General features: G+C 42.0%; 1 protein-coding gene across 1 annotated transcript in view; it reads left to right on the forward strand.

Moving 5' to 3' along the window:
- The first annotated feature begins 10,247 nt into the window (after window positions 1-10,247).
- Window positions 10,248-27,361, forward strand: part of MYO1E (myosin IE) — a 220,772-nt gene continuing 203,658 nt past the window's right edge. Inside the window, exon 1 of the mRNA XM_002690853.7 lies at window positions 10,248-10,623. Coding sequence (XP_002690899.2) covers window positions 10,621-10,623 — 3 coding nt within the window. The 5' untranslated portion in view covers window positions 10,248-10,620. The remainder of the gene's footprint in view (window positions 10,624-27,361) is intronic.

A 27,361-nucleotide genomic window follows, 5' to 3' on the forward strand; every position in this document is an offset into this window, starting at 1 on the left:
TTAATATAGTAAAAGGGAAAGTCCATTTCCTAGTGCCCTTGATCTGTGTACATTCACTTTTGTACAGATAAGGACAACGTACATTAATATAGCTGACCCATGTTTCCTATATGGCACCAGGCGATAAGCCAAGTAACAAAGGAACATGTTGATGGATCTCACCTGAATGCTTCATGCTAGCTCGGCTCACAGATGGGTTCCCTCTGTACCAACATCTTTCTCAGCCTTGTAGCCTTTATTCAATTGTGTTGCTACTAAGTTGCCTTTAGCTTTGTTGCTTTATCAAAATGTGTGAAATATGAGGAAAATACAAATGCAAGCGGCAGTCAGCGGAAGTGCAGTTCTCATAAACAATCGAGATACAGAAGGACATCAGGTGGTGAATCTTTAGCCTCAATAATGAGGACTCATACTGAGAACTCCCTATGCCTTAGTCACTATTCTAATCACTTCACATGACTTAACTCATTGATTCTCACAATATGTGAGATACAAATGATGGAGGCATTATTATTCCGTGTTTTTTGCTTTTTTGGCCATATGGCATGTAGGATCTTATTTTCCCGACCAGGAATGGAACCTGGGGCCCCCGCAGTAGAAGTGCAAAGAGTCTTAACCACTGGACCACCAGGGAAGTCCCGCATTCCCTCTGTTTTTACAGATAGGAAAATCTATCCACTATCCATAGGGAAGTAAACAGCCTGACCCAAATTGGAAAGCTGCCTTCCAGACTTTTGATAGTCAGCTCCACTCAGCTGGGATGTGCTGTGCTTAGTCGCTCAGTTGTGTACAACTATTTATGACCCCATGGACCATAGCCCACCATGGAGATTCTCCAGGCAAGATATACTGGAGTGGGTTGCCATGCCCTCCTCCAGGGGATCTTCCCGACACAGGGATTAAACCCAGGTCTCCCGCATTGCAACGGATTCTTTATCAGCTGAGCCACCGGGGAAGCCCAGGAATACTGGTGTGGGTAGTCTATTCCTTCTCCATGGGATCGTCCAGGAATTGAACCAGGGTCTCCTGCATTGCAGGTGGATTCTTTACCAGCTGAGCTACCAGGGAAGCTGGGATGGAGAAGCTTAAATTTAAAGAACATCCACTAAATTTTGGGATTACAGCTATAAGAGACAAGACACAGTTAGGAATTTGAGACTATATTATAGCTCTCTGGAAATGGAACTCTTTCCTTGAAAAACACAAATTTGTTTTAGAATTTGATACATCTAACATGGGTGTGTACTTTCTGGAGCATGTTGTATACCGAAGTAGGAATCCCTTGTGGTGGTATGTATGTTTTTGACGCAAGTAGAAAGATGTTAATCCCCTGGGGACAGAGTATTTGTCTAACAGTTCTCCACCGCCTACAATGCTCAGCAAATGTTTGTTGTGGTGGTGAGTGAACAGGGTAGTGGTTTGGAAACCATGCCACCAACATGCGGAACACCAACATCAAGAAGCACTCTATTGGGACTTCCCTGGTGATCCAGCACCTAGGACTCCATGCTTCCACAGCAAGGGGCCAGGGTTCAATCCCTGGTCAGGGAACTAAATCTTGCACAAAGATCCTGAGTGTCCCAACTAAGACTTGGCCCGGTCAAATAAATAAGTAAATATTTAAATTTTAAAAAAGGACAAATTTTTTTTTTTTTAAAGAACTATTCTACTGAAGTAAATCCCCCTGTTGATAATGGGGGAAGCAATGCATGTGTGGGGCAGGTGTATGGAAAATTTCTGTACTTTCCCCTCAATTTTTCTGTGACCCTAAAGCTGCTCTAAAAGATAGTCTATTTTTAAATTTTTTTAAGACAGTCTGTTTTTAAAAAATTAAATCCCAAGTGTTTGTAACAATATCTTGAAAAATATGTCATCTTAAACACACACACATCTATGTGTATATACAAATAATTATAAGCATACATAAACACAACTTATAAGTGCATAATAAAAGCAAAACATATGTCACATATTAAATATGTAATACATTTATTTATAGGCCTATGACAATAAAGTTGAAATAATGGTTGTTGTAAAACCTATGCTTTTTTTTTTTTGCCGGTTTCCTGAAGCTTGTGGAATCTTAGTTCCCTGACCAGGGATTGAACTCAAGCCTGTGGCAGTAAAAGAACTGAGTCCTAAACACTGGACTTTCAGGAAATTCCCTCTATGCGTTTTTTTGTTGTTGAAGAGGTGAGTGAAACTTCCCTCCTGGCTTCACTGAGAAAACTGTGTATGAATTAAAGGAGAAGGCAGTTGTGAGTGGCAAACAGCTGCATGCCCCAGAGCTGGGATATCCTCTCCTTAGAGACTGTCCCCATTCACCATCTCTTCTTGTTAATATTTGTTTATTTATCTCTGCTGGGTCTCAGTTGTAGCACACGAAATCTTTTTAGTTGCAGCATGTGGGATCTAGTTCCCTAACCAGGGATTGAACCCAGGCCCCCTACATTGGGAACGCAGAGTCTTAACCACTGAACCACCATGGAAACCCTCACCATCTCTTTTTAATAGGGCATAGCTCCAGGACACCACCCTTGTGACAGCACTTGCTTGGAATGTGATTGTACAGATACCTGGTGCAAGCAGGGCTTCCATAGGCTTCCCAGTGACCTATGGACAGGGTGGCATGGTTTGAAGGGTTGAGCTGGTTGAGTTAGATTCTTTCTCTCCCTCCCTTTCTTTCCCTGGAACTTGAATCCAGAGACCAAGAGGGAAGTTTCCAGTCAGTTGTGGGCAGTACAGCTGAAAGATGGTTTGGGGGCCTGAGCCAGGATCATGACAAACTAGAGACACTTTGCAAGCTGAAATTATGGAAGGAGGAGCAACCATGAGTAAGTGGGAGAAGCTAGAAGATACAGCGAAGAACATCCATCCTTGCTGAGAAGCCAGGAAAGGACAGAGAGCATATACAGCCCTACTGTCCTTGGTGTTTTCTCCTGGACTCTGGGGCATATATACCTTTTCTTATTTGGCTGCACCACAGTGTATGTAGGACCCCAGTTCCCTGAAAAGGGATTGAACCCGCACCTCCTGCCTTGGAAGCCTGGCATCTTAGCCATTGGACTGCCAAGGACGTCTGGAGCATACACACATTTAAAATATTTTTCTCACAAAACAACCTGTGTCCTTTTTTTTTTTTTTCCCTCCTTGTTACTAGAGGAGACTAGATTGAAATAGCAGATAGCAGGGGAAAAAAGTCTCTGACATGGAGGGTATAAAATAAAAACTAAAAGACAGGATAACTATACAAGTACAGCAGTCCAGGGACATAAAGTATAGTGGTAAACACTGGCTCCATTCAATAGTCCCCCAAGGACCTCAGCTCAGTACAACCCTGTGTGATAATCGATATTTATAGTGATGACCTTGAGTCTTCAAGCACAGGCTGCTTCACATTCAGCATATTTTCAGAAGGCAATAAAGCATGTAGAAAAATTTTCCTTCAAGTTAAAAAAAGTTTTGGTGCTTAAACAAGGCAACGTTCATGCAGTTATGTGTCATTTTTTAGTTTGTTAAAGGCATATACTTATTTACATATGCCTTGCCTTTTCCAGCAAAGATTAAAGATGACGTAAAAGAAAACACAAATTTCAATAAGATAGCATAAGTTGACAGTAAGGGGGAAGAAGAAAGAAAACCATGCTGTGGTCACATTGTTGATCCAGGAGATTCAGTTATCAGCAAAGCTCCCTTCTGTGGATCACCTCACTCCTTGATAGATCATGGGACATCTTAACTAGTATTACTCATCATTCAATCATTTTAAATCTGGAGTGAGGTCAGGACTTATCTTCTGAATGTAAAAATCAACTTGAAACTGGGAAAAAGAAAGAGAGGAAAATATTGGCTTGTATCAGAGAAACTATAATCATAAATTTATATAAATGTGCATTTAGTAAGCTGTCAATTTAAATGTATGTACAAGTAATTACTGTTCCTTTATTTTGGTAAAATAATTGTTATATTATAGTAAAAATTATACTAATCTGAAGTAGCATCATATTATATTATCCCACTGTTGAAATTCTCTCCTAGATCCTTTCACAAATCAATATTAACATATCAGAAGAACAAAGAATGTTCGAGTTAAACTCTCTATACAAAGGTAGTTCATATTCCCATAAAAAAGCAAGAATATTTTTAGAAAACAAACTTATGGTTACCAAAGGGGAGGAGGGGGGAAGGATGAATTAGGAGTTTGGGATGAACATATACACACACTGCTGCTGCTGCTGCTGCTAAGTCGATTCAGTCATCTCCAACTCTGTGCGATACCATAGACAGCAGCCCACCAGGCTCTGCCGTCCCTGGGATTCTCCAGGCAAGAACACTGGAGTGGGTTGCCATTTCCTTCTCCAATGCATGAAAGTGAAAAGTAAAAGTGAAGTTACTCAGTCATGCCCGACTCTTAGCGACCCCATGGACTGCAGCCTGGTAAGGCTCCTCCGTCCATGGGATTTTCCAGGCAAGAGTACTGGAGTGGGGTGCCATTCCCTTCTCCATACACACACTGCTATACATAAAATAAACAACAAGGACCTACTGTATAGCATAGGGAACTATATTAAACATCTTATAATGCCTATAATAGAAAAGAATCTGAAAAAGAATAGATAGATATATATGTATAACTGATTGACTTTGCTCTATACCTGAAACTAACACAATATTGTAAATCAACCATATGCCAATTAAAAAAAATAAGAACAAATAAATAAATAACCAGCAAGAATTTTTCTAGGATCCTGGTTTGGACAGGCTCCTAATGTGATGCTAGTGGTAAACAACCTGCCTGCCAATGCTGGAGACGTAAGAGACACACATTTGATCCCTGCGGAAGTGCATGGCAACTGACTCCAGTATTCTTGCCTGGAGAATCCCATGGACAGAGGAGCCTGGTGGGCTACAGTCCATAAGGTTGCAAAGAGCTGGACTCGACTGAATTGACTTAGTACTAACATTTTAATGTGTGCTTCCATTCATACTGGACCTACTTAAGGGGAAATTTTTTCTGATGTTCATTCCTGTTACAGAGTTGCTGCTTAGAAAGTAAAAGTTTCAGAATTAAACAAATATATATAGAGATTTGATGCATGGCAGCTGAGTGATGATCTCTTGGGAAAGTTACTTCAAATTTTTACCTTACCTTCTTAACTGCAAATGAAGTTAACAAGGTTGTATGGAAGATAAAATAAGATACTGTCCAGTAAGTACTTAGCTCAGTATCTGATACCACCTGAACCTAATAAATGATGCCTGTTATGGTAGACACACTGATAATCCAGGAGATCTCGCATTGATGTGACACAAGCCTCTCTTTCATTAGTGTTTTATTAAAGAATTCTGCCCTCATTTTCCGGAGAAGGCAATGGCACCCCACTCCAGTACTCTTGCCTGGAAAATCCCATGGACAGAGGAGCCTGGTGGGCTACAGTCCATGGGATCGCGAAGAGTCAGACATGACTGAGCGAGTTCACTTTGACTTTTCACTCTGATGCATTGGAGAAGGAAATGGCAACCCACTTCAGTGTTCTTGCCTGGAGAATCCCAGGGACAGAAGAGCCTGGTAGGCTGCCGTCTCTGGGGTCGAAGAGTCACACACGACTGAAGTGACTTTGCAGCAGCAGCAGCCCTCATTTTCCCATTAACACATTTTTTCTGTGTTGTGAATGCATTCTGATGTTCTTTTATGAAACTCATTTCATTGCCCTATATTATCTTCTTCCTAATTATTTTCTAAAATACATGAGCAGTGCTTTTTCTTTCACTAATGGATTTGTCTGGGGATCTGCACTTTGTATTCATCTCAATTTTTTCCTTTTGTTCCTTTTCATTTCACCCCAGATAAAATGCAAATAATCATGCCAACTTCTGTATAAAGTCTTATCTGACTAGCTCCATCATGTGTCTAGAATGAGTTTTACAATTTTGAAAGTTTTCACTTCATTGCTACTATGATCTCAAATAAGAATAAATATCTGGTAAGATATTACTGAGTTCTCTTTTAAAAAAAAGGCATAAATGAAGAAAATTGGAAAACCTTTCATTTTAAAAAGTGAGGATTTTTTGGGAGGTGAAATTTGGCCAAAAATCTATGGTGACCACGAAAAGTCTGACATTTCATTTTAGACTGAACATCAATCTATTTTATAGTTAAGGGAATTGAAGCTCAGAGAAATTAAGATCTTACAGACAGTTGAGTGGAAAAGCCAGACTACAAATTCAACCTAGTTTGGTTTATCATTCAAACTAGGCCTTTTGGACTGAGAGGGCAATGGCACCCCACTCCAGTACTCTTGCCTGGGGAATCCCATAGATGGAGGAGCCTGGTGGGCGGCAGTCCATGGGGTCACTGAGAGTCGGATAGGACTGAACAACTTCACTTTCACTTTTCACTTTCATGCATTGGAGGAGGCAATGGCAACCCACTCCATGTTCTTGCCTGGAGAATCCCAGGGACGGGGGAGCCTGGTGGGCTGCCATCTATGGGGTCGCAGAGTCGGACATGACTGAATTGACTTAGCAGCAGCAGCAGCAGGCCTTTTGGGAATGCAAGAGGGGTGCACTTAATCATTTCATTGAGATAAAGGCATTAACCAGGGCTCCCCCAGGTAGAGGACTTCCCAGGTGGCTCAGTGGTAAAGAATTTGCCTGCTAGTGAAGAAGAAATGAGTTTGATCCCTGGGTCAAGAAGATCCCCTGGAGAAGGAAGTAGCAAGTCACTCCAGTATTCTTAGGAGAAGGCAATGGCAACCCACTCCAGTGTTCTTGCCTGGAGAATCCCAGGGATGGGGGAGCCTGGTGGGCTGCCATCTATGGGGTTGCACAGAGTTGGACACAACTGAAGCGACTTAGCAGCAGCCAGTATTCTTGCCTGGGAAATCCCATGGACAGAGGAGCCTGGTGGGCTACAGTCCTTGGGGTTGCAAAGAGTCAGACACAACTCAGAGACTAAACAGCTCCCAGGTAAACCAGGATGTCATCCCAGCCAAAACTGACAAAGAATCTTCCCAAGATGAGGATGGAGCAGCCAAGGGCTTAAAGGGATTCTTCATGAAATTATAGGCTCTTCCACATCATTACACTCTGTATTCCATGCTCAGACTGTGAATTAGTGGATTCTGCTTTGCTAACCCAAGTGAACTTTTGTGCTTTTAGTAACAGTCTCAGTTCTAATCCCTATACCTTAAGAAAAACACAATGATAGAGACAAAGATCCAGAGAGGGATAACTAATATGGTCAGGAGCTGTGGATCCTAATGGTTGGCAGTCATGGCATCTTTGAGGATTTGATGAAAGCTATTAATTCTCCTTGAAGAAAAAGGCACACATAGTCAGCCCCTTGGAGGACTTGGCATGCATTCAGACGGCCAAGGACTGTCTGATCTCACTCAGGGATCGAGGTCTGAATCCAGAACCTAGAATGCACGATGTAGATGAAGGGAAAAGGGAACCAAAATTTGTTGACCATCTTTGTGCACATTTCATTCCAGACTTACATCAATTTATTTTATAGTTAAGGGAATGGAAGCTCAGAGAAATTAAGATCTTACAGACAGTTGAGTGGAAAAGCCAGACTACATATTCAAGTTTATGTGCATGAAATCTCATATTCTAAGTACTGCCTAGACATAAGCATTAATCTATATATTTATATTTAAATCTGGACAGAATTATATTACATAATCATGAAAAATGAACACAAGCAGATGTCTTCATCGAAGTTGTACCTACTAGAGCTGGGAATTCTTCTTGACACTGGAAAGAGACTATTAGGGCAAATAAAAGTAAGCACCTAAAAAAAAAATCTCAGGGATTTTTCTGGCAGTCCAGTGGTTAAGACTTCGCCTTTCAATGCAGGGGGTGCGGGTTCGATCCCTGGTTAGAGAGCTAAGATACTACATGACTTCCAGTCAAAACATAATAAGAAGCAATATTGTAACAAATTCAATAAGAACTTTAAAAATGGTCTACATAAAAAAACACTTATATGCTAATACAACTGAAAAACAGTTTCAAGGTAGTTTTAGATAAATCCAAGACTGATAAGTTGGTGATGGATTCCTAATAAGCTCAAATTTCCCTTTTGGTAACCTCTGTTCACTAATGTTTCTTTTTTTTGCCACTCCACTTTGGGATCTTAGTTCCCGGACTAGGGATTGAACCTGGGCCTGCAATGAAAGCAGTGAGTCTTACCCACTGGACTGCCAGGGAATTCTCTATTCATTAGTTTTTGTTTTTTTTTTAAGGCTTTTAGAATGACTTTATTTAAATATTATATGCAAACAATACATAAAGAGTAATACATGGATTGGTTGTATGAAAAGAAGGACTATTCATAGAAAATGAAAAATAAAATTTAACAAATATTCAAGTTGAAGTGAAATAGTTCATGTTTGGAATAAAGGCTTTAGTGTTCTTTTTCTCTTTGAATTACTATACCTTGTTTATTAGATTTTAAGATACTTGCTCATATTTTGAAGCTGACATGCCCCTGAGACATGGATTTACCTAAGAATAATGAATCATATCTGAATATACTTAGCCAATGATCATGCCTGTACGGACCTAGTACATAACGAGTGCTTAACAGATGCCTCATGGGTTTCCTGTCCAGTCTGTGCTACAGAATGCTTCCAGATCAATTATCTAACCTATAGCTTCAAATATGGTAGTTCCTTGTGCAAAACTACTTTTACTTATTATATTTGTATCTTTCCTGTAATTATTTATTGTTTTAAAATTTATCTTTTGTCTCCCTCCTTCTAAAATTGTAAGCTTGATGAAGTCAGAGACCACTATATTCATAGTGGCCATGATTAGGTCATTCAATTACATCTATTTGCCTTCCTGTGTAGATGAGGACAAGAATTTGGTCAACATGATCTTTCAATTTTTAAGACAGAGATATAATTCACATACTATAAGGTTCACCCTTTTAAAATGCACAATTCAGTGGTTTGTATTGTAGTATATTCACAAAGTTGTGCAACCATCACCACCATCTCCAGAATATTTTCACCAATAAGGAAACACACAACTACTAGCAATTATTCCCACACACAACTGAGCAACTTTCACTTCACTTCACCTCTCTCCCCAGTCCCTGGAAATCAATGTTATCAATTTCTGCCTCTATGGATTTTCTAATTTCATATAAATGGAATCATATAATATGGCATCTTTTTTCCTGGATTCTTTCACTTAATATTATCAAGGTTCATGTTGTAGCACGTTGTTAGCACTTCCTTTTTAATAGCTGAATAATATTCTATTCTGTGGATATACTACATTTTGTTTACCCATTCCAGACAAGAGGATTTTTAACATCCCTTCCTACTGGAGGATCCTTTATTCAAGTGAAGGGTTACCACCAAAGTTCATAAAGGAAATCACAATTAATCATTATGCTTGGTAGTTTTTCTGTGCCCAGAAGTTTTCAAATCTTACCTACCACAGATCCAGAGAGGACTATCTTGTTATGACCCAGCATGTTTACTTCCTGAACCCTGAAAACAACATCAGCTTCTCTAATTTATTTCAGGATTCTGCTTTTTCCCCACCCCAATCGTCTCCTCGCTGCCCACCTGATTTCTTGATTGTAAGGCAAACTCGCATCAGCAGATCTGTGCTGCCTGAGATTGGGTGGGCGTTCTTCCCACGCCTCTCCCCTGTCCTTGGGCTTAGTGCGCGTGCAATTTCTTCCCCATCAAAAACGCCCCTTCCTCTCTTCCCCCTTAAAAAGCCTTCCTTTGTTTTCCAAGGAAATTCAGGTGAAAGAAAGGGTGGGGGAAACGATATTTTTGACTTTCCTCACGATCCAGACGTTGGAAAGAAAAAGGATTTCCTTTGGGCTGCTGCCATGACTCTGATCTTTTATGCTGATAAAATATTTCCTTCTTCTTAAACAAGAAAAAAGCTATGGGAAAAAAAAATACACTTCAGCTACACTTACTCTAACTTTAGCGTTAAAAAAAAAAGTTTTCCAGTTTACTTCTCTTTCACAGAGTGGTTTTCTTCTTACCAGTTGAGGGATTGCAAGAGGGAGCGAGCCAGGTCAGCAGCGCGTTTTGGAGGCTGGCGTGGAGGAGGACTACAGGATCCAGAGGTCTTTGGAAACTCCAACAGCTCCAAGCTTGTTGGCTACTACGGTTTCCCTGAGGAGTGACGCTGTGAAAACAAACCCTGATTGGTCAGGCCAGAGCTGACTTCTCCATTTATGGACAGATTGCCCTGCCCGAGCCGAGGCTCAGCCAGAGGAGTACGGAGTAAGTGGCCGAAGAAAGAGGAGCACGGCAGGGCAGCTCGTGGGACGTGCGGAGAGCATTGCACTCACCTAGGCGGGGCGGCGAGCGCCGGGTTTGGGTGGACCCTGGTCCTCCGCAGTATGCGTCCCGCCTGCTAAGCAGCCTCCTGCTCGCCTTCACCTACCGCCGCCGATCCCGCCTGGATGGAGTCCCTCCAGGGTTCCCATTGGTTCTTGTGAGTGCTTGGGTTGTCGAGAGCCTGTTTTTGGCGAAGGGAACCAACTTTTGAAGTTCGCCCAGGAGACTGCGTTCCAGCCCCAGCTCCCCGGCAGCCGGACACGGCAGAGGCGCGACCGCGGCGCGAGTCACCATGGTGAGTTGGCCGCGCGGCGTCCCGGGACGCCGGACCCGGGGATGGGGCGGGAAGCCCGGGCGCCGGGCACCCACCTTGGGCGCGCTGCCGAGGCCGGGAGTGGAGAAGGTGGACGCCGGAGTCGGCACGTCGCGAGTCCTGATTTCCTGCCGCTTTTCCTCCACCCGGGCTGGGGGAGAGGGAGTGGGGGGCCAAGGAAAACTTTCTTTCAAGTCGCTTTCGGCGTCGCCAAACTTTTCGAGGCTGGTTGGCTATGGCTGCCAGCTGTCGGAAGCTGGGGAGATCCGCGTTCAGGGGCACGGCCCCCAGGGAGGGGATGGGCATCCCTTTCTCCGGGCTGGGAAGGTAGGAGCGGCCGCCCGCGGCACCGGCGCCACGGACCCCGCTCCTCCCCGGCCGCCCGGCAGCGCCGCAGTTGTCCCCCTGGCATCCGCGCGCCGGCGGGGGCGACGCGGCCGCACAAAGGCAGCGGGGCGCCAGGTAGGGCGAGCACCTGGCGGTGGGCAGGCGGCTGCGGGCGAGGGTGCCTCGGGGCAGCTGAGAGCCGCGCCGGCCTGAGCTCTCCTGCGCGCCGGCCCGGAGGGTCTTTGCACCAAAAAGGCCGAGTAAACACCACCCTCCCCTTTCTCCAAGTGCGAGGTGGCTGGCACTTTTCGGGTGTACAGCAGACGGTTCGCAGGGGAGGAAGTCGAGTTTTTTGTTCTTTTTCCTTCGGTACTTGGGAAATTGATGGAAGTGGCTGGCTCTTTTTCTGACTCGTTTCTGACTTTTCTTCTACCCCCCAACCTCCCGCCTCGACTACCCCGCCCCCCATAACCTTAGCCACATCCCTTGGGCTTTGGCGTGGTGTGTACTTTTCTTTCCAAAGCACAAAAGCAAGGGCTCTATTTTGAAGAGATTGGCAGTCCATCAGCGGAGGGGAGGGGGGAAGTTCTACCCCAAGGCTTCATAGTTTCCACACTTGCTTCTTTTCAACGAATCCGACTTAGGACTCCGCTGATCCTCTTCTGGTTTTTTTTTTTTTTTTTTAAGTGACTGTGAAAGTGGCGCTAAGTAAAAATGATAACCCGTGCAGCACTAATTTAAAAATCTCTATCCTGCAGGAGCTGGGGAAAATTAGCAAAGGCACATAGAAACTTACAACTAAAAGGAGCACTTGATCCAGTGCTGTGTTTATTCAAAAGAATGATTAAAAACAAACGCACAAAAATCTTTAAAGGGGCACCCTTGACCAAAACTTTTTTTTTTTCACTTAGTCCAAAGTTATGTCACCCTTGCTTCTACCTAAGAGGATACTTTATCTGTAAATAAAATTTCCCTTTCAGTTTCAGGGTTTAAGAAGTCAGCCCACCCCACATTATTTTTGGAACCTTTATAGAGAACCATTTACTTAAACTGTGTGTTAGGGTGGAGATACCTAAATTGGGCCACAGCCTAATTGGCTACTTAAATTTAAGGAGTATGAATCTCAGTACTTTAGAATTGCTATAATTATTTTCCATGGTTAAATATTTCCAAAAAAAAAAGAAAAGAGAAATCAATGTATTTTATGTCAAGAGCTTAAAGAATCTTACTGAATTTAAATAGTTGAGTGGTACCTTGAGAAAATTAACTTTACCTTAGTTGACTCATTTTTCATGCTGTAGAGGCTAAAAAGTACTGTGTGTGTGTGTGCTTAGTCACTCAACCATGTCCCACTCTTTGTGACCCCATGGACCGTAGCCCACTCCCCAGGCTCCTATGTCCGTGGAATTCTCCAGGCAGGAATACTGGAGTGAGCAACCAACCATTCCCTTCTTGAGGGGATCTTCCGGACCCAGGGATTGAACCCAGGTTTTCTGCATTGCAGGTGGATTCTTTACTGTCTGAGTCACCTGTTGTAGGATGCATTTTCTAGGGACCTTGGAAACTCGTCGCTCAATTCAGTCCATTGCTGTTGAAATAGGTGGATGTTGAAGTGGATGCAGAAGAAACATGTTCTAAGGAAGAATTGTTTCCAGAGTGTGTAGGGTGTCAGTTGAAAAGGATGGGGTGTGACTTACCTATTGATGCGTTCCCTGCCAACAGCACAGATGGCAGTACTGTAGGGCGCCGGGAGACTATCAGTGCATCAGATATGGTTGCTGAGGCCACGATACCCTGACGGAAAAGCTCAAACAGCTGGCTGCCCTGAAATAGGAGCTGTGCCATCAGTCACTCCATCTACTGGATCTAGAAATTATGGCAAAAATGAAATGAATCATTTCTTCACTGGCTTGCAAAATTAAGTCTGTGCACTAGATTTGTGAAGTTGCCTTAGAACAGAGCATAGGCAGCTTCAATAGTGAGAAACTTTAGTTATTATGTTTACTATTTATGTAAGACCCCCTTCCAGCTAAATGAGGCATTGATTTGTGTTTCACATCTGTCTGCCCAGCTGCATCCCTCAGCTGCTTAAAACAGGAAGAGAAGACATTGCCTCCAGTGGGTGTGGCTCAGTGTTAGGGAGAGTATAATTGACCAGGAGCTTGGCACCTGTACTGTGGATTTTCTCCCTCTCTCCCTCTCTCTCAGATATCTTAGGAAATCTGGTGGCACATTAGGAAGGCTCTCCACCTGTACCCAAGACCCTCCCAAGGCTCACTCAGTTGTAAGTCATAGGGAGAGTGCCATTTTCTGATTCATGAACAAAGTATACAGCTTATTTACCTCATATCTTCCTCCTGAAACCTTACTTTGGGACACTTTTCTCCATCTTTGGAGAACCAAGAACAGTACCAGGCAATAGCAAATTTGTTTATTTTTTTCTTAGGTGACTTGAATAGGGAAAAAGAAGAAAAACACCAAAAAAATCTCTGCATGTCTCTAATTTTGTACACATTGGTTAAGAGGGCACAACAGTCTCCTTTGACTTTAATCAAAATACCCATCTAAGATTTCCTTTGTAGAATCTGGCTTTATCATCAGCCACAAAGGAAGTTCTGCTTTTGTGGCCATGACGAGTTTGGACTGTCTAATGAACCTGACCCACGTGTGTGCCTCTGCTGTGTACTTCAGAGCTAGAAGCTATGATTCGTAAGGCTTTTGTGACTTAGATATACTGACATATTTAAGTGCATCTGAATTGGCCATCACTCTGAATATGTTCAGGATACGGTCCCTTCTCTTTGCTTGCGTATTACTTGTGAATAAATTGCAGACATTATATAAAAATACATAGGAATACACTTATGAACCTTGAAATCTGATGAAGCTGACTACAAGTTAGGTAAGTTATTTTGAGTGAAGCCATGGCATGTCTGACATTTAGAAAGCCTGGAATCCATTCTAAACATATTTTCTGGGAAGGTAACCTAGTCCATTCCCACTGATTAGTTTATCAGATTTCTTGTAGCCTCCCAGGCAAAGAAATACAACACACACAAAAAAACAAAAACAGAAAGGAATGGAATGAAGCCCAGAAAAGTGTTTTTTTTTTGTTTGTTTTTTGGCTGCACCATGCATCATGTAGGATCTTAGTTCCCTGGCCAGGGATTGAACCAGCATCCCATGCAGTGGAAGTGTGGAGTCTTAACCACTGGATCACCAGGAAAGTCCCCAGAAAAGTTTTGATGGAGGTAGAGGGTTAGGGCAAGAGTGGATGCAGGACATTGTCTACAGGCTTCTGTGGGTGGGCCTGCCTAGTAGGAAATACTTGGCTGCCCAGTGGGGCCGTGGATGGAGGGGATGGAGAAGTGGAGGAAGCAGGCTGTTGCAGAAGCTGAAAGCCACTTCCTCCTCGGTTTTGCTGGGGATTTCAGCTTTGTCAGTGGATGCAAACTCAAATGTCTGCAGAGGCCAGGATACGGTTTTTGATGGGGTGAGACTGGCCTCTGGAGAGTGAATATAGAACGTATGCCCATTGGAAGAGATATCATTACTTGATCCTAGGCTGTGGTTACAATTGACCACATCACCAAATTGTCTGCTTTTTCAAGAGAAGCTGAAAATCCAGACTTTTATGCCTGACCTGCCAGTTTTTAAAAGTGTGCTGATGGTCTCTGAGAGGCCAAACAGGTCAGCTGTTTGTATCCACTCTGTTGTAAATCTCAAAGCGGTGTTCTTACAAACCGCCATGCTTCCTTTCATTCACTTACCAGTGGGAATGTCTAAACTTTAGCCACATTCCCAATAAAGGCATTAGATTTTTTCTGACACATCCGCACCTTCCCACTCCATTTCCCTTAAGAAAAGGAGTTTCCTGGTATTTTCAGCCCGTGGACTCTCTAAGCTATCAGGCAGGGGCAATCTGCCTTCAGCTGCTACCATTTGGAGCTAGCTAAAAACACCTGTGTAGAGCTATGAGTGGTGAGGCTGTAAGTTGTCTTAACACTTCAAATCCCTTCTCCAATGGAAAGGCACTACCATCTCCATATTGTGTGATGGACCTCCCTTATCACTTCTTTCCCTGTTGCATCTCATGAATTCAAGGTCTGTTTCAGGGATTCTCCTTGAGTGTGTGTGTGCATGCTCAGTCCTGTTTGACTCTGCGACCTTATGGATTGTAGCCCGCCAGGCTCCTCTGTCCGTGGGATTCTCCACTGGAGTGGGTTGCCAGTTCCTCCTTCATGGAATCTTCCTGACCCAGGGATGGAACCCACATCTCCTGATTTAGCAGGTGGACTGTTTACCACTGAGCCACCTGGGAAGCCCGGGTTTCTCCTTGAGGCTAGATAATGAGCATTTTCGTAAATATAACTTGGAATACAACCTTTTGCCCTTGACTTAATTTCACAAGCTCATGTGAGATGAAATTAAAGAGTACCTCGAATTTCCTGATGAGGAGAGGACCAATCCTCATTACTTGGTAAGAACTTGATAAAGCTCTTTTCATCAGCTTCAAAAAGCAGAAATATTTTGAAACCTCTATACAAATGCAGAGCTTCATTGTGAACTTTATTAGGGATCATATAGAAATTATGTGCAGTTGTAATTTTCCAAGTTCGACTCATCTTTTTTTTTTTTTTAACAAAGATGCAGCAACTTGTGTTTTCATGAGTATGTGATTAAAATGAGTTTCTCCATGGTCAGATTTTAATATTTTACTTTTTTTTAACATGCTGGGACTTAATATTTACAGAACAAATAGAGGGGTAAAGGTTAAATGCCAAAGGTATTAAAAATAAACAGCTTGGCCTTGTAAGCACATTCTGTAATAATGGTAAGCAAATTTTGTGTTTTTAATTTCAACTTTAGAATTTGTTTTGGCAGAGAGGAAAGGTTTTGGGCATCTTAGTGAAGTATTTTTGTACGTATCTTTATGACAACCTTACTTCAGAGAAGTAGAACTATGAGCGGGTTCTACTTATACAGATTGTGCCTAAAAATAGGGACATGGGCTTAGACACTATGCATCTGGGTAAAGTCAATCTTCCTTTCTGAGTTGCCACCATGGGAACATTGCTTAAGGCATTTCCAAATGGTCATTTAAGAAAAATTTTTTACTTTCTTTAAGACCTAAAATATTAGCGTCCAGCCTGATCACCCATCTTGGTCCCTCTTAGCTGTTGCCAGAAATTACATTCTGCCTCAAAGAGCAAATAAACTGATCCTGGAGATGTGCAGTATCAGGGAACATAGGCTCTGGGGCCCTGAAAGGAGGTGGTTCTTCCTCCTTAGTACTGTAAGAACAGTAAGAACTGTTCCGAAGGAGGCCACACTGTCTTGGGTATTTTGAGTTCTGATGTGTTTGTTAAAAATTCATCCCTGTGACTTTATAATCATACAATGCATTGTCGAAAGTAAATTTTCTACTATTTCTACAATTTTATATTGTAGAAAGCCCAGAAGAGAGTGGTAAGAGTCTATCCTAAACCCTTTTGCTTGGCTTCACAGAAAGATCTAGAGGGGTTCAGTTCAGTTCAGTCGCTCAGTCGTGTCCGACTCTTCGCAACCCCATGAATCGCAGCACGCCAGGCCTCCCTGTCCATCACCAACTCCCGGAGTTCACTGAGACTCACGTCCATCGAGTCAGTGATGCCATCCAGCCATCTCATCCTCTGTCATTCCCTTCTCCTCCTGCCCCCAATCCCTCCCAGCATCAGAATCTTTTCCAATGAGTCAACTCTTCGCATAAGGTGGCCAGAATACTGGAGTTTCAGCTTTAGCATCATTCCTTCCAAAGAAATCCCAAGGCTGATCTCCTTCAGAATGGACTGGTTGGATCTCCTTGCAGTCCAAGGGACTCTCAAGAGTCTTCTCCAACACCACAGTTCAAAAGCATCAATTCTTCGGTGCTCAGCCTTCTTCACAGTCCAACTCTCACATCCATACATGACCACAGGAAAAACCATAGCCTTAACTAGACGGATCTTTGTTGGCAAAGTAATGTCTCTGCTTTAGAATATGCTATCTAGGTTGGTCATAACTTTCCTTCCAAGGAGTAAGTGTCTTTTAATTTCATGGCTGCAGTCACCATCTGCAGTGATTTTGGAGCCCAGAAAAATAAAGTCTGACACTGTTTCCACTGTTTCCCCATCTATTTCCCATGAAGTGAGGGGACCGGATGCCATGGTCTTCGTTTTCTGAATGTTGAGCTTGAAGCCAACTTTTTCACTCTCCTCTTTCACTTTCATCAAGAGGCTTTTGAGTTCCTCTTCACTTTCTGCCATAAGGGTGGTGTCATCTGCATATCCAAGGTGATTGATATTTCTCCCGGCAATCTTGATTCCAGCTTGTGCTTCTTCCAGCCCAGCGTTTCTCATGATGTACTCTGCATAGAAGTTAAATAAGCAGGGTGACAATATACAGCCTTGACGAACTTTTTCCTATTTGGAACCAGTCTGTTGTTCCATGTCCAGTTCTGACTGTTGCTTCCTGACTTGCATACAAATTTCTCAAGAGGCAGATCAGGTGGTCTGGTATTCCCATCTCTTTCAGAATTTTCCACAGTTTATTGTGATCCACACAGTCAAAGTCTTTGGCATAGTCAATAAAGCAGAAATAGATGTTTTTCTGGAACTCTCTTGCTTTTTTGATGATCCAGCGGATTTTGGCAATTTGATCTCTGGTTCCTCTGCCTTTTCTGAAACCAACTTGAACATCAGGAAGTTCACGGTTCACATACTGCTGAAGCCTGGCTTGGAGAATTTTGAGCATTACTTTACTAGCATGTGAGATGAGTGCAATTGTGCGGTAGTTTGAGCATTCTTTGGCATTGCCTTTCTTTGGGATTGGAATGAAAACTGACCTTTTCCAGTCCTGTGGCCACTGCTGAGTTTTTCAAATTGGCTGGCATATTGAGTGCCGCACTTTCACAGCATCATCTTTCAGGATTTGAAATAGCTCAACTGGAATTCCATCACCTCCACTAGCTTTGTTCATAGTGATGCTTTCTAAGGCCCACTTGACTTCACATTCCAGGATGTCTGGCTCTAGGTCAGTGATCACACCATCGTGATTATCTGGGTCGTGAAGATCTTTTTTGTACAGTTCTTCTGTGTATTCTTGCCACCTCTTCTTAATATCTTCTGCTTCTGTTAGGTCCATACCATTTCTGTCCTTTATCGAGCCCATCTTTGCATGAAATGTTCCCTTGGTATCTCTGATTTTCTTGAAGAGATCTCTAGTCTTTCCCATTCTGTTGTTTTCCTCTATTTCTTTGCATTGATCGCTGAGGAAGGCTTTCTTATCTCTTCTTGCTATTCTTTGGAACCCTGCATTCAGATGCTTATATCTTTCCTTTTCTCCTTTGCTTTTCGCTTCTCTTCTTTTCACAGCTATTTGTAAGGCCTCCCCAGACAGCCATTTTGCTTTTTTGCATTTCTTTTCCATGGCGATGGTCTTGATCCCTGTCTCCTGTACAGTGTCATGAACCTCATTCCATAGTTCATCAGGCACTCTATCAGATCTAGGCCCTTAAATCTATTTCTCACTTTCACTGTATAATCATAAAATCTCAGAAGTTTTGGCTAATCTGGTGCCAGAATCCAGGTTTTCAGATCCCTGCCTAATAATTTCTCCACCAAACCACTGTGGTGGATTAGAGTCTAGGCATGACTAGGTAATTTTCTTTCTGGAGCTCTTCAAAAAAGCCGGCTTGGAGATAGAAGATTGTTCTTTATTTTTGATTCATTACTGTATCAACTTTAAGAGATTATTAAAAAATTAATTTAGAGGAATTCTCTGTAATGTCAGTACCCTAAAGATAATGATTTTCATGTCTTTGGGTTTCTTTCCAAACTATCCAAAGGCACATCATTTTTATGTAGTTCTAATTGTGGGGCAAATACACAATTTGTGTTCTGTATTTTCCCATTTATTTTATACTATAAATTCTTTTCCTTGGTAAGCATATTGGTTGTATTTTGGTGGTGGCTTGAGAATCCCACATCGCCTGATTATCCAACTTGAGTCCTGACTCCAGAGACCTGCCTTCCAGATACACTGCTGATTGTTCCTCCCTGCCCTCATTAGAACTGCCCTGGTCAGTGCTGGGCAGCTCAGCCTCCTGAGTGCTGTAAACCTAACCTGCTTTATGGTTCTCTTTGGTTTTAAAGTCTGAAGCCAGGATGGGCTGGTGCTCTTGACCCGAGGTGGGTACCATTTGTGTTCCCTTGAGATTGTGATGCTGGCACTTAAATGTGCGACAGCAGTGGGTGCTCAGGCCTCTGACTCCTGCTTGGCAGCTATGAGTTCCTCTGTCAGAGGACCCAAGTGGTTGGAGACAAGGAGCTTTGAACCCCAAAGTAGAGAAGACTAGTATTTGCATAGGAGGTTAGCATACATGCTTGATAGGTAGGAATCCTTATCAAATACATTGGTAACCCTAGGAAATCAAAGATGAGTTAAGCTCTGACTCTGCTTCTGAGATACTCATAGACCAGTGGATAACAAAGGGTGCTCTTTTTATTTTCTTTTTTAAAAATATTATTTATTTGGCTGTGCTGGGTCTTATTTGGGGCATGCGGGATCTAGTTCCCTGACCAAGGATTGAACCCTGGCCCACTGCATTGGGACCTGGAGGTCTTAGCCACTGGACCACCAGAGAAGTCGCACAAAAGACTTTCCTGTAGGTGATTTCATCTCATTCTTACACCAATGATGGTTTTTTTTTGCCATTTGACAGTAAGAAAACCAAACTGTGGTGAGGGAAAGGGAATTGTTTAGGACCATTCCACTTACATGTAATGAACCAGGTCTGCTAACTTTATGGTTTTTCAAAAGCAATTGAATATATTGTCTCTGAATTTGAAATTTCTGGGTCCAGATATCTGTATAACACTTCATTATTTTATGTACTCCCGTGGAAAAACAAGGTTGATTTAAAATCCATTTTAAAATCTGAGCTGCTTAATGTCCTTGTTTGTGGATGTTTGCATGTCACCATGTTTGAGGACTAGATGATACCACACTGGGATCAAGCATAACAGTAAAAGAAAGTCATGTTGGAAAGCTGTCTGATCAGAATTAAAAAGTAGAAAATAAGGGAAATAAGCAACTATATTCCTAACTGAAAAAAAATTGTTTTTAAAAGAAAATAATGGAAACAAGATAACCACAAGACATTTAGCCCTGGAATCCTTACGTACATGACAAACAAAAAAATAGGATAGCATATTATTCGTTTTAGTAATTTAATTGGTGTGACCGATAGTTGATGGTGACAGTGATTTAGCACAGTATTACTTGGCAATAGAATGATTTAGACAGTATTGTCTGAATCTAAAATTTTCAACAACAAAAAAATTAGGGTTGTTTTTAGTGTCTCAATTAGATATGGACCTTTGCTACATGAAATTTTGCATTTGAATGAAGAAGTATCTATTAAACTACTTTGAGTATGATAAAGATAGCACCTCCAAGACTTGGGAGTGCTCTGATGTAGAAATAAGTCTGCCAAATTATGGCAGTTCTCCTTTCTCCCATCAGATTGTCAGAGATTCTTAACATGTGGGGTGTCCTGAGGCCCTCTGAATCTATGTTGGAAACTATTGACGTGTTTCCTGACAGTGTTTATACTAACAAGAGCAACAACAATAAAAACCCAACCAAACAAAAAGGAGCAATCTAAATGTCCATTAGTAGAGAAATGCACACATGTTGTGACTTATTTATAATAAGGAATCAATATGGATAGATATCACAAAGGTAGTAAGTAGTGAAGAAGCAAATTGTAGAAAGATAACCTGTAAAGTCATTTAAGAAAAATTTCAGAACACAAAACAAGGCTGTCTATATTTGGGGATATATATTCATATATGTATATATTTATGTGTATATTCTTTTAAAAATATAAATTGGACTAGAAAGATATCAAATTCAAGCTGCAGAAGAGGGGAAGGAGGAAAGAGAACTGAGGTGAGTAGACTAACATTATTAGAAATGTTTTATTTGCTTTATTAAAATATAAAGCAAATGTAGAAAATAGTATTAATTCTGGACTGTATGTGCATAAATACTTTTTTTATTCCTCATAGTGTTAAACATCTTTTTACAATTAAGAAGAAGAAAACCTACATAAATAGAATTCATTTAATTTTAGGAGGTTCATACACCTCCAAAGCCCATACAGTATCATTCCCAGAGTCTTAGCAAACTTTGTCTTGAGGTGAGTATTAGGGGGTAGGCAATTTGGGGTCTGCGTCAGGTTGTTTTAATGACAACTGACATACAGTCAAATCAGTAGTAAGTCCCACTGAGTTATATAAAGTTCATTAGGAATTTTGTCCCAGGATGTTCAGCTTTTCTTAAGCGTCTCTTTTTCACCTTTTCAACTTAGTGTGTCTGCTAAGTTTTAATATAATTAACCACCCCAAACTGGGTAGTAGTAAAGGTTTATTATTTTTCATGATTTTGTGCATCAACTGGGGAATTCTGGGCTAGATCGGCTTATCAGCTCCCTGTGGTCAGTTGGTGGCTTGACAGGGGATGGAGCAGCTGGGAGGGCCTCACTCAAATGTCAGGTAATTAGCCCGGATTCAGCTGGGGCCATGGAGATGTCTTGGCTACCTGTCTCTTTCACAATGGGCTAGTCCTGGCTTGTTGACATAGCAGTGGTCATAAGGTTTCCCAGAAACAGCAAGAGAGAAAGTGAGTCACAGTGCACAAGCATTTTTTAACCTGTGCCTGCATCATGGTTGATACTATCTCATTGGCCAAAGCAAGTCACATGGCTACCCTCAGGGTTAGTGTGGCTGAGGACTGCCCCGGGGCTCAGATACTGTTCCTGCCTTCCACTTTTTCTTTTAACTTGTCTCAGGTGAATACACTGAGGCAGGAATAGATTCAGTGCAAATCCAGTTTTCCCTGCTGATCTGCTGAACTCTTGTGTATGACAGAAGCCCCCATTGCTCCTGATACATCCACTGCTATTTTCCCAGAGTTGTGGTTGTTGTTTAGTCATTAAGTTGTGTCTGACTCTTTGCGACCCTGTGGGCTGTAGCCCACCAGGCTCCTCTGGCCATGGGATTTCCTAGGCAGGAATACTGGAGTGGGTTGCCATTTCCTTCTCCAGAGGATCTTCCTGACCCAGGGATCAAACCCTCATCTCTTGCATTGGCAGACAGAGTCTTTACTGCTGAGCCACCAGGGAAGCCCTGTTTTCCCAAAGTACAAGGAATCCAAACTTGTATTATGGAGCCTCAATATGATTCTTTTACAGTTTATTTTTGGCAGTGCTGAGTCTTCATTGCTGTGTGGGCTTTCTCCAGCTGTGGCGAGCAGGGGCCACTCTAGTTTTGGTGCGTGGTTTCTCATTGCGGTGGCTTCTCTTATATTGTGGAACACAGGCTATGCTAGGCATGTGGGTGTCAGTAATTGCAGCACGTGGGCTCCGTAGTTGCAGCTCCCAGGCTCTAGCGTGTGAGCTCAGTAGTTGTGTCTTACAGGCTTTAATTGCCCATGAGGCATGTGGGATCTTCCCAGACCAGGAATAGAACCTGTGTCCCCTGCCTTGGCAGGTGGATTCTTAGCCACTGTACCACTGGGGAAGCCCGTCAATATGATTTTTAAATTGATATTTCTTTTTTGAAAAAAAAAAGCAAAAGCAGAAACTAACAACAAGATGAAAAATAAAAAAAAATTTTTTTCTGTTAAAGGGAGCTTTGTGAAAAATAAACATTTCACGATTAAGGCCAGACTTGGAGAGCAGTGCATCATGCCAAACCAGACTGGACTGGATGGCCTGTTGGAAATAGGAAATAATAGTGGACCGATACTGTTTGGAACAGGTGGGGACAATGCTGTTCACTGCCTAATTCTGCCTTTTTGGCCAGCCCTTCGTTGTCCATGTGGAGAAAGACATTCTTCACACACAAAAATACTTTTTTTGTCTTGGATGAAAGTCATGTCTTCTGGATTATATGATGGTTCCCAGAATAACCCATATTGGTGTCACTTCCTTATTCTGTGTGCCACAGACTGTGCTATCTGGATGCCTCAACAACCTGTGAATTGAGTAGGATTAACTTAACTTTGTGCTGCACAGATTTCAACAACAAAAAAATCCATTAACCTGTGACACTTTCACTTTGATTTTTCTCTTTTTCAATGGAAAAATTTTAACTACACAAATGAGGAGAAAATTCATTGCCTAACTTACTTTCTCTACTTTGTTAATGTGATGTATCACGTTGATTGCTTTGCAGATGTTGAACCATCCTTGCATCCCTAGAATAAATCCCACTTGATCATGGTGTATCAACTTTTTATATATTATTATTATTTCTTTTTTTTCTTCATCTTTTTTTTTTTTTCTCACAGCTTGCAAGATTTTAGTTTCCCAGGGATTGAACCCAGGTCCTAACAGTGAAAGTGCCAAGTCCTAACCACTGGACTGCCAGGGAATTCTCTTTTCCTATATTACTGAATTCAGTTTTTTAGTATTTTGTTGAGGATATATTAGCATAATGCTGGCCTTATCAAATGAGTTTGGAAGTGTTCCTTCCTCTTCTATTTTTGAGAAGAATTTGAGAAGGATTGGTATTCATTCTTCCTTAAATATTTGGTAAAATTCACCAGTAAAGCCATCTGGTTTTGGAAATTCTTTTGTTAGGTTTGGGATTACTGATTTAATCTCATTAGTAATTGATCTGTTCAGATTTTCTATTTCTTCGTGATCCAGTCTTGGTAGGTTGTATGTTTATAGGTTTCTTCTAGGTGTCTTGATTTTTTTGACATAATTATTCCAATCTTCTTAACTATCTGTATCACACTGGCATTTAAATAAAGGAAAACTCAGCTCTCAGCTCTTGGTACTATCTTCTCTTCGGGTTGGAAGAAGGGGTGTATTTCATAACCAAAGTAAGTAGCTTTCTTTTCACTCTTTTGGGCTTTGTTTTACAGAATAATGTAGACATCTCCAGTCACTGGGTGGACTCCTTAAAATTTGGCCTCATTGTGTCCACAAGAATATCTGGCGCTGGTATCTCAGCATTCATAGTTTTGGTGTGCAGGGCATGGGTGGCCTCCCACTCTACAATCCTAGCTCTACTCAGAAACTACCTAAATTTAGATAGGATTTTCAGGGTCAATTCATGCTTATCTGTCACTTCATTTCTTCTGATCTGTACCTGTATCATGGTGCTGGCTATGCAAATAATTATTTCTTTCAATAATTAGATACCTTTAAACATAGAATATCAAGATGAGAGTTGTCCCAGAAGGAGTTGAAGGAGAAGGGAGGAGGGGTTAGGAAACTGTACACTGAAGTTTGTGTCTGTATTGATGTGTGCACTTCTTTTCCTGGAAGAAGAATTCTTAAGTCCCTAAAGTGGTCCATGGCCCACCCAAATGACTCTCTAAGGTCCAGAGAGTTTAAGTAGCCTGACCAAGTTCACTTGGCAAGTTAATAGAAGAGGTGGCCTTAGAGTACAAGTCTCTTGTCTAGGATCTTGCTCCTAAACCTGATTTTACTGGAAATGTTTGAAAAGCTAATGTAATAATGCTTTACAGAGAAGGAAAGTTGAAAGTACTGAGTTAAAATAACTTTGTAAGATTCCCAGAGATACTTTCCCAATTTACTAAGATTAAACCAACATAAGTTACCACGAAACAATGGTCAGTATTATTTGTTGGCAACTAATTTGATTTTTCAGAATAGTTGTAAAGCATAAAAATAGTTACAGCATTAGTCTTTTATTAGATTTTTATATTCTCTTGTGATCATGAAGAGAAATATGTCCAGTACAGACCTCAAATATAAATCAAGGGCATAATGGTTTGACATTTGAGTGTAATGATTTGAGTGTAAACACTCAAATGCTTATTGTTTCCCTGATGAGGATTCATTATTATTATAAAATTAATATTAACTAATTGAGGACACATAAGAAGGAAATTGCTGGACTCTAGTAACTGGACTCTGGAGCAGAGTTTTGTGCTCTGTTTCTGTTCTATAAGACTAGCACTTGGGGTGTAAGGAAAAAATTGGAGTTGTGGTAGCCTCTTCCTTCTTGCTTTCTCTTCTCTGCCCCCAAGCCCTAACCACATTCTCCATCTATCTTGCATCCTGAGAGGAGGAGGGTTGCAAAGAGCAGAAAATGTAAGCAAGTGAAAACTGTATAAATGAGCACACATTATTGAGGCTGCCAAAAGAAGGGGAGCACCCTCCTCCCATCTTGGAACCCTTTCTCCTCCTCCTCCAAGGAGAAAGAGGGTTTAGCACTCAGCAGCCAGTGGGAAATGAGCATCATCTACAGAGACAATAAGGCACTGTCCTCTTGGGGCTATGACTATGAGTCATCTTCAGTTTTTGCAGTAGTTCTATTTATGACCATTGGCAAAGGTGTGTTTTATATAGGCTAAGATGTAATGAATTGCAAAATTCTACCACCTGCCAAGTCCTATGCATTCCACCTGTGCAATTCAGCTTTAACCTGCCCTTTTTGTCTTGTCTCTCACCGAGGTTTCCTGGCCAAATTCTGCTACTTGCTGTGCCCCTTGCAGGCTTGGATAATCTCACCTTTCTCTGGCTAATGTCTGGAAGCCATCAGTTCCTTCCCCTTCCCCAACCCAATGGTTTAAAATCTCCTTGGAAGTCAGCCCCACTTCTACCTTCTTGAGTCTCCTAGTTGGAAGGTATCTTCGAAACCCCAGAACTGTTGATCTGCAAAGATCTCCTGACTGTTTATGGACATTTAATCTTCCCTTCTGATCAGCCACTTTTCAGGTAGAGTTGTTTCTTCTTCATCTTTGTGTTCCACCTTCATTTTGGGACTTGTGATACTCAGTGCTTCCCTCGTAACTCAGTCAGTAAATAATCTGCCTGCAGTGCAGGAGACCCAGGTTTGATTCCTGGGTTGGGAAGATCCCGTGGAGAAGGAATGGCAACCCACTCCAGTATTCTTGCCTGGAGAATCCCATGGACAGAGGAGCCTGGCAGGCTACAGTCTATGGGGTTGCAAGAGTCGAACACGACTGAGCGACTAAGCACATAACGCACACATACTTGGTGTATATAGTACTATTTTTAAGTGTAGTATTGGAGGAGAAATGCTTGCATTTCCTTCTGCTGTGAGTTATACATTTGTTCAAACTGCTCCCTAGGCTTTTATCTTGAGGGACAAAAGTAGAGTGCAGAACTGCCAACACAGTGAAGCACTCTTAAATTGCACACCAGTGAACTGCAGCTCTTAGCCATTCAGCTAATGTAATGAAACAGGGGAGGAAGGGATCCATGAAAGAGCCGTGCAATTCAAATGTCACTGGAGCTTTGATTTTAGTGTGAATGCTGAAGTTGTCTGATGTAGGTGTCACTCCTCACTTCATTCAGCATGTCCTTTGGAAGATGGAATAGTGAGGACAGAAAGGGGAAGAAGCAGAGAGATGCTTCAAAGGGGACCTGAAAGGAGAGCCACTCATTCACCAAAAGCTGGGGAGTCATTCTGCCCATCAGCATGGTTTTCTTCACTCGCCAGCCAGCTATAATGTTGAAACCAGGGCAGACAGCCTTCCCCTGCAGCTCTTTCAGTCTGTGAAAATAGTTCTAGAAAGCTACATCTATTGTGTAGGTTACCAGTGATTTTCCTAAGTGTAGATGTTTGAGAAATTGGCAGAGATAGGAGATGGGAGAAGGAATTGAAGGAGTTGAAACAGGATTTTGAAGCAGACAATAGGCTTTTTTTTTTTTTTTTTTTAATTGCAGGTGGTTTTGGAGGACGGGGTGAATGAGGATATTTGAAATTCATAGGGCCTCCAAATTCAGACTGTCCTCATGAAATCTTTGTACTGGAACTCATCAACCAACAAAATAGACAGATAGGCACCTTTTGAGCTTTGTGGAGTATAAGTTTTCCATGTTCAATCAGCTCCAGGTGGATGGGTGAGGTATTCTAAGCCTTCCAGAGTATAGAAGGGACCTCCAAAATGAGGCAGGAGAGAAGGGAAGAAGTCCGGTAACTTACAGAGTCGGGGAACATATGTATTGTGATCACCAGTTAGAACACTTGGAGTGAGGAGATTTGGGTGGCTTGCAGACCAGGAACTCCATGGATGAGACAGGCAAGGTAAGTTGGGGCCTTTCTACCAATGGGAGATTTTTCAGTGATATTATTTCAATAAATACACCTATTGTTCTGTCTCATTGGGCTGTAAACTCCCTGAGGGGCCACTGCATCACGCTTATTTTTTATATTTTCACTACCACTCTTGACATCTGGCACGAAGCAGCATCAGAGAATTTGTTGCATAGAACCAAACTTCCCACTAGGCCAAAATGGTACAGAGGTTGAATGGTTGTCTCGATGCAGGCGCCGTTGAATTGATGAGTGATTTAAAGTAG

The sequence above is a fragment of the Bos taurus genome, chromosome 10 (assembly GCF_002263795.3).
Source record: "Bos taurus isolate L1 Dominette 01449 registration number 42190680 breed Hereford chromosome 10, ARS-UCD2.0, whole genome shotgun sequence".
In the NCBI taxonomy this organism is placed as follows: Eukaryota; Metazoa; Chordata; class Mammalia; order Artiodactyla; family Bovidae; genus Bos; species Bos taurus.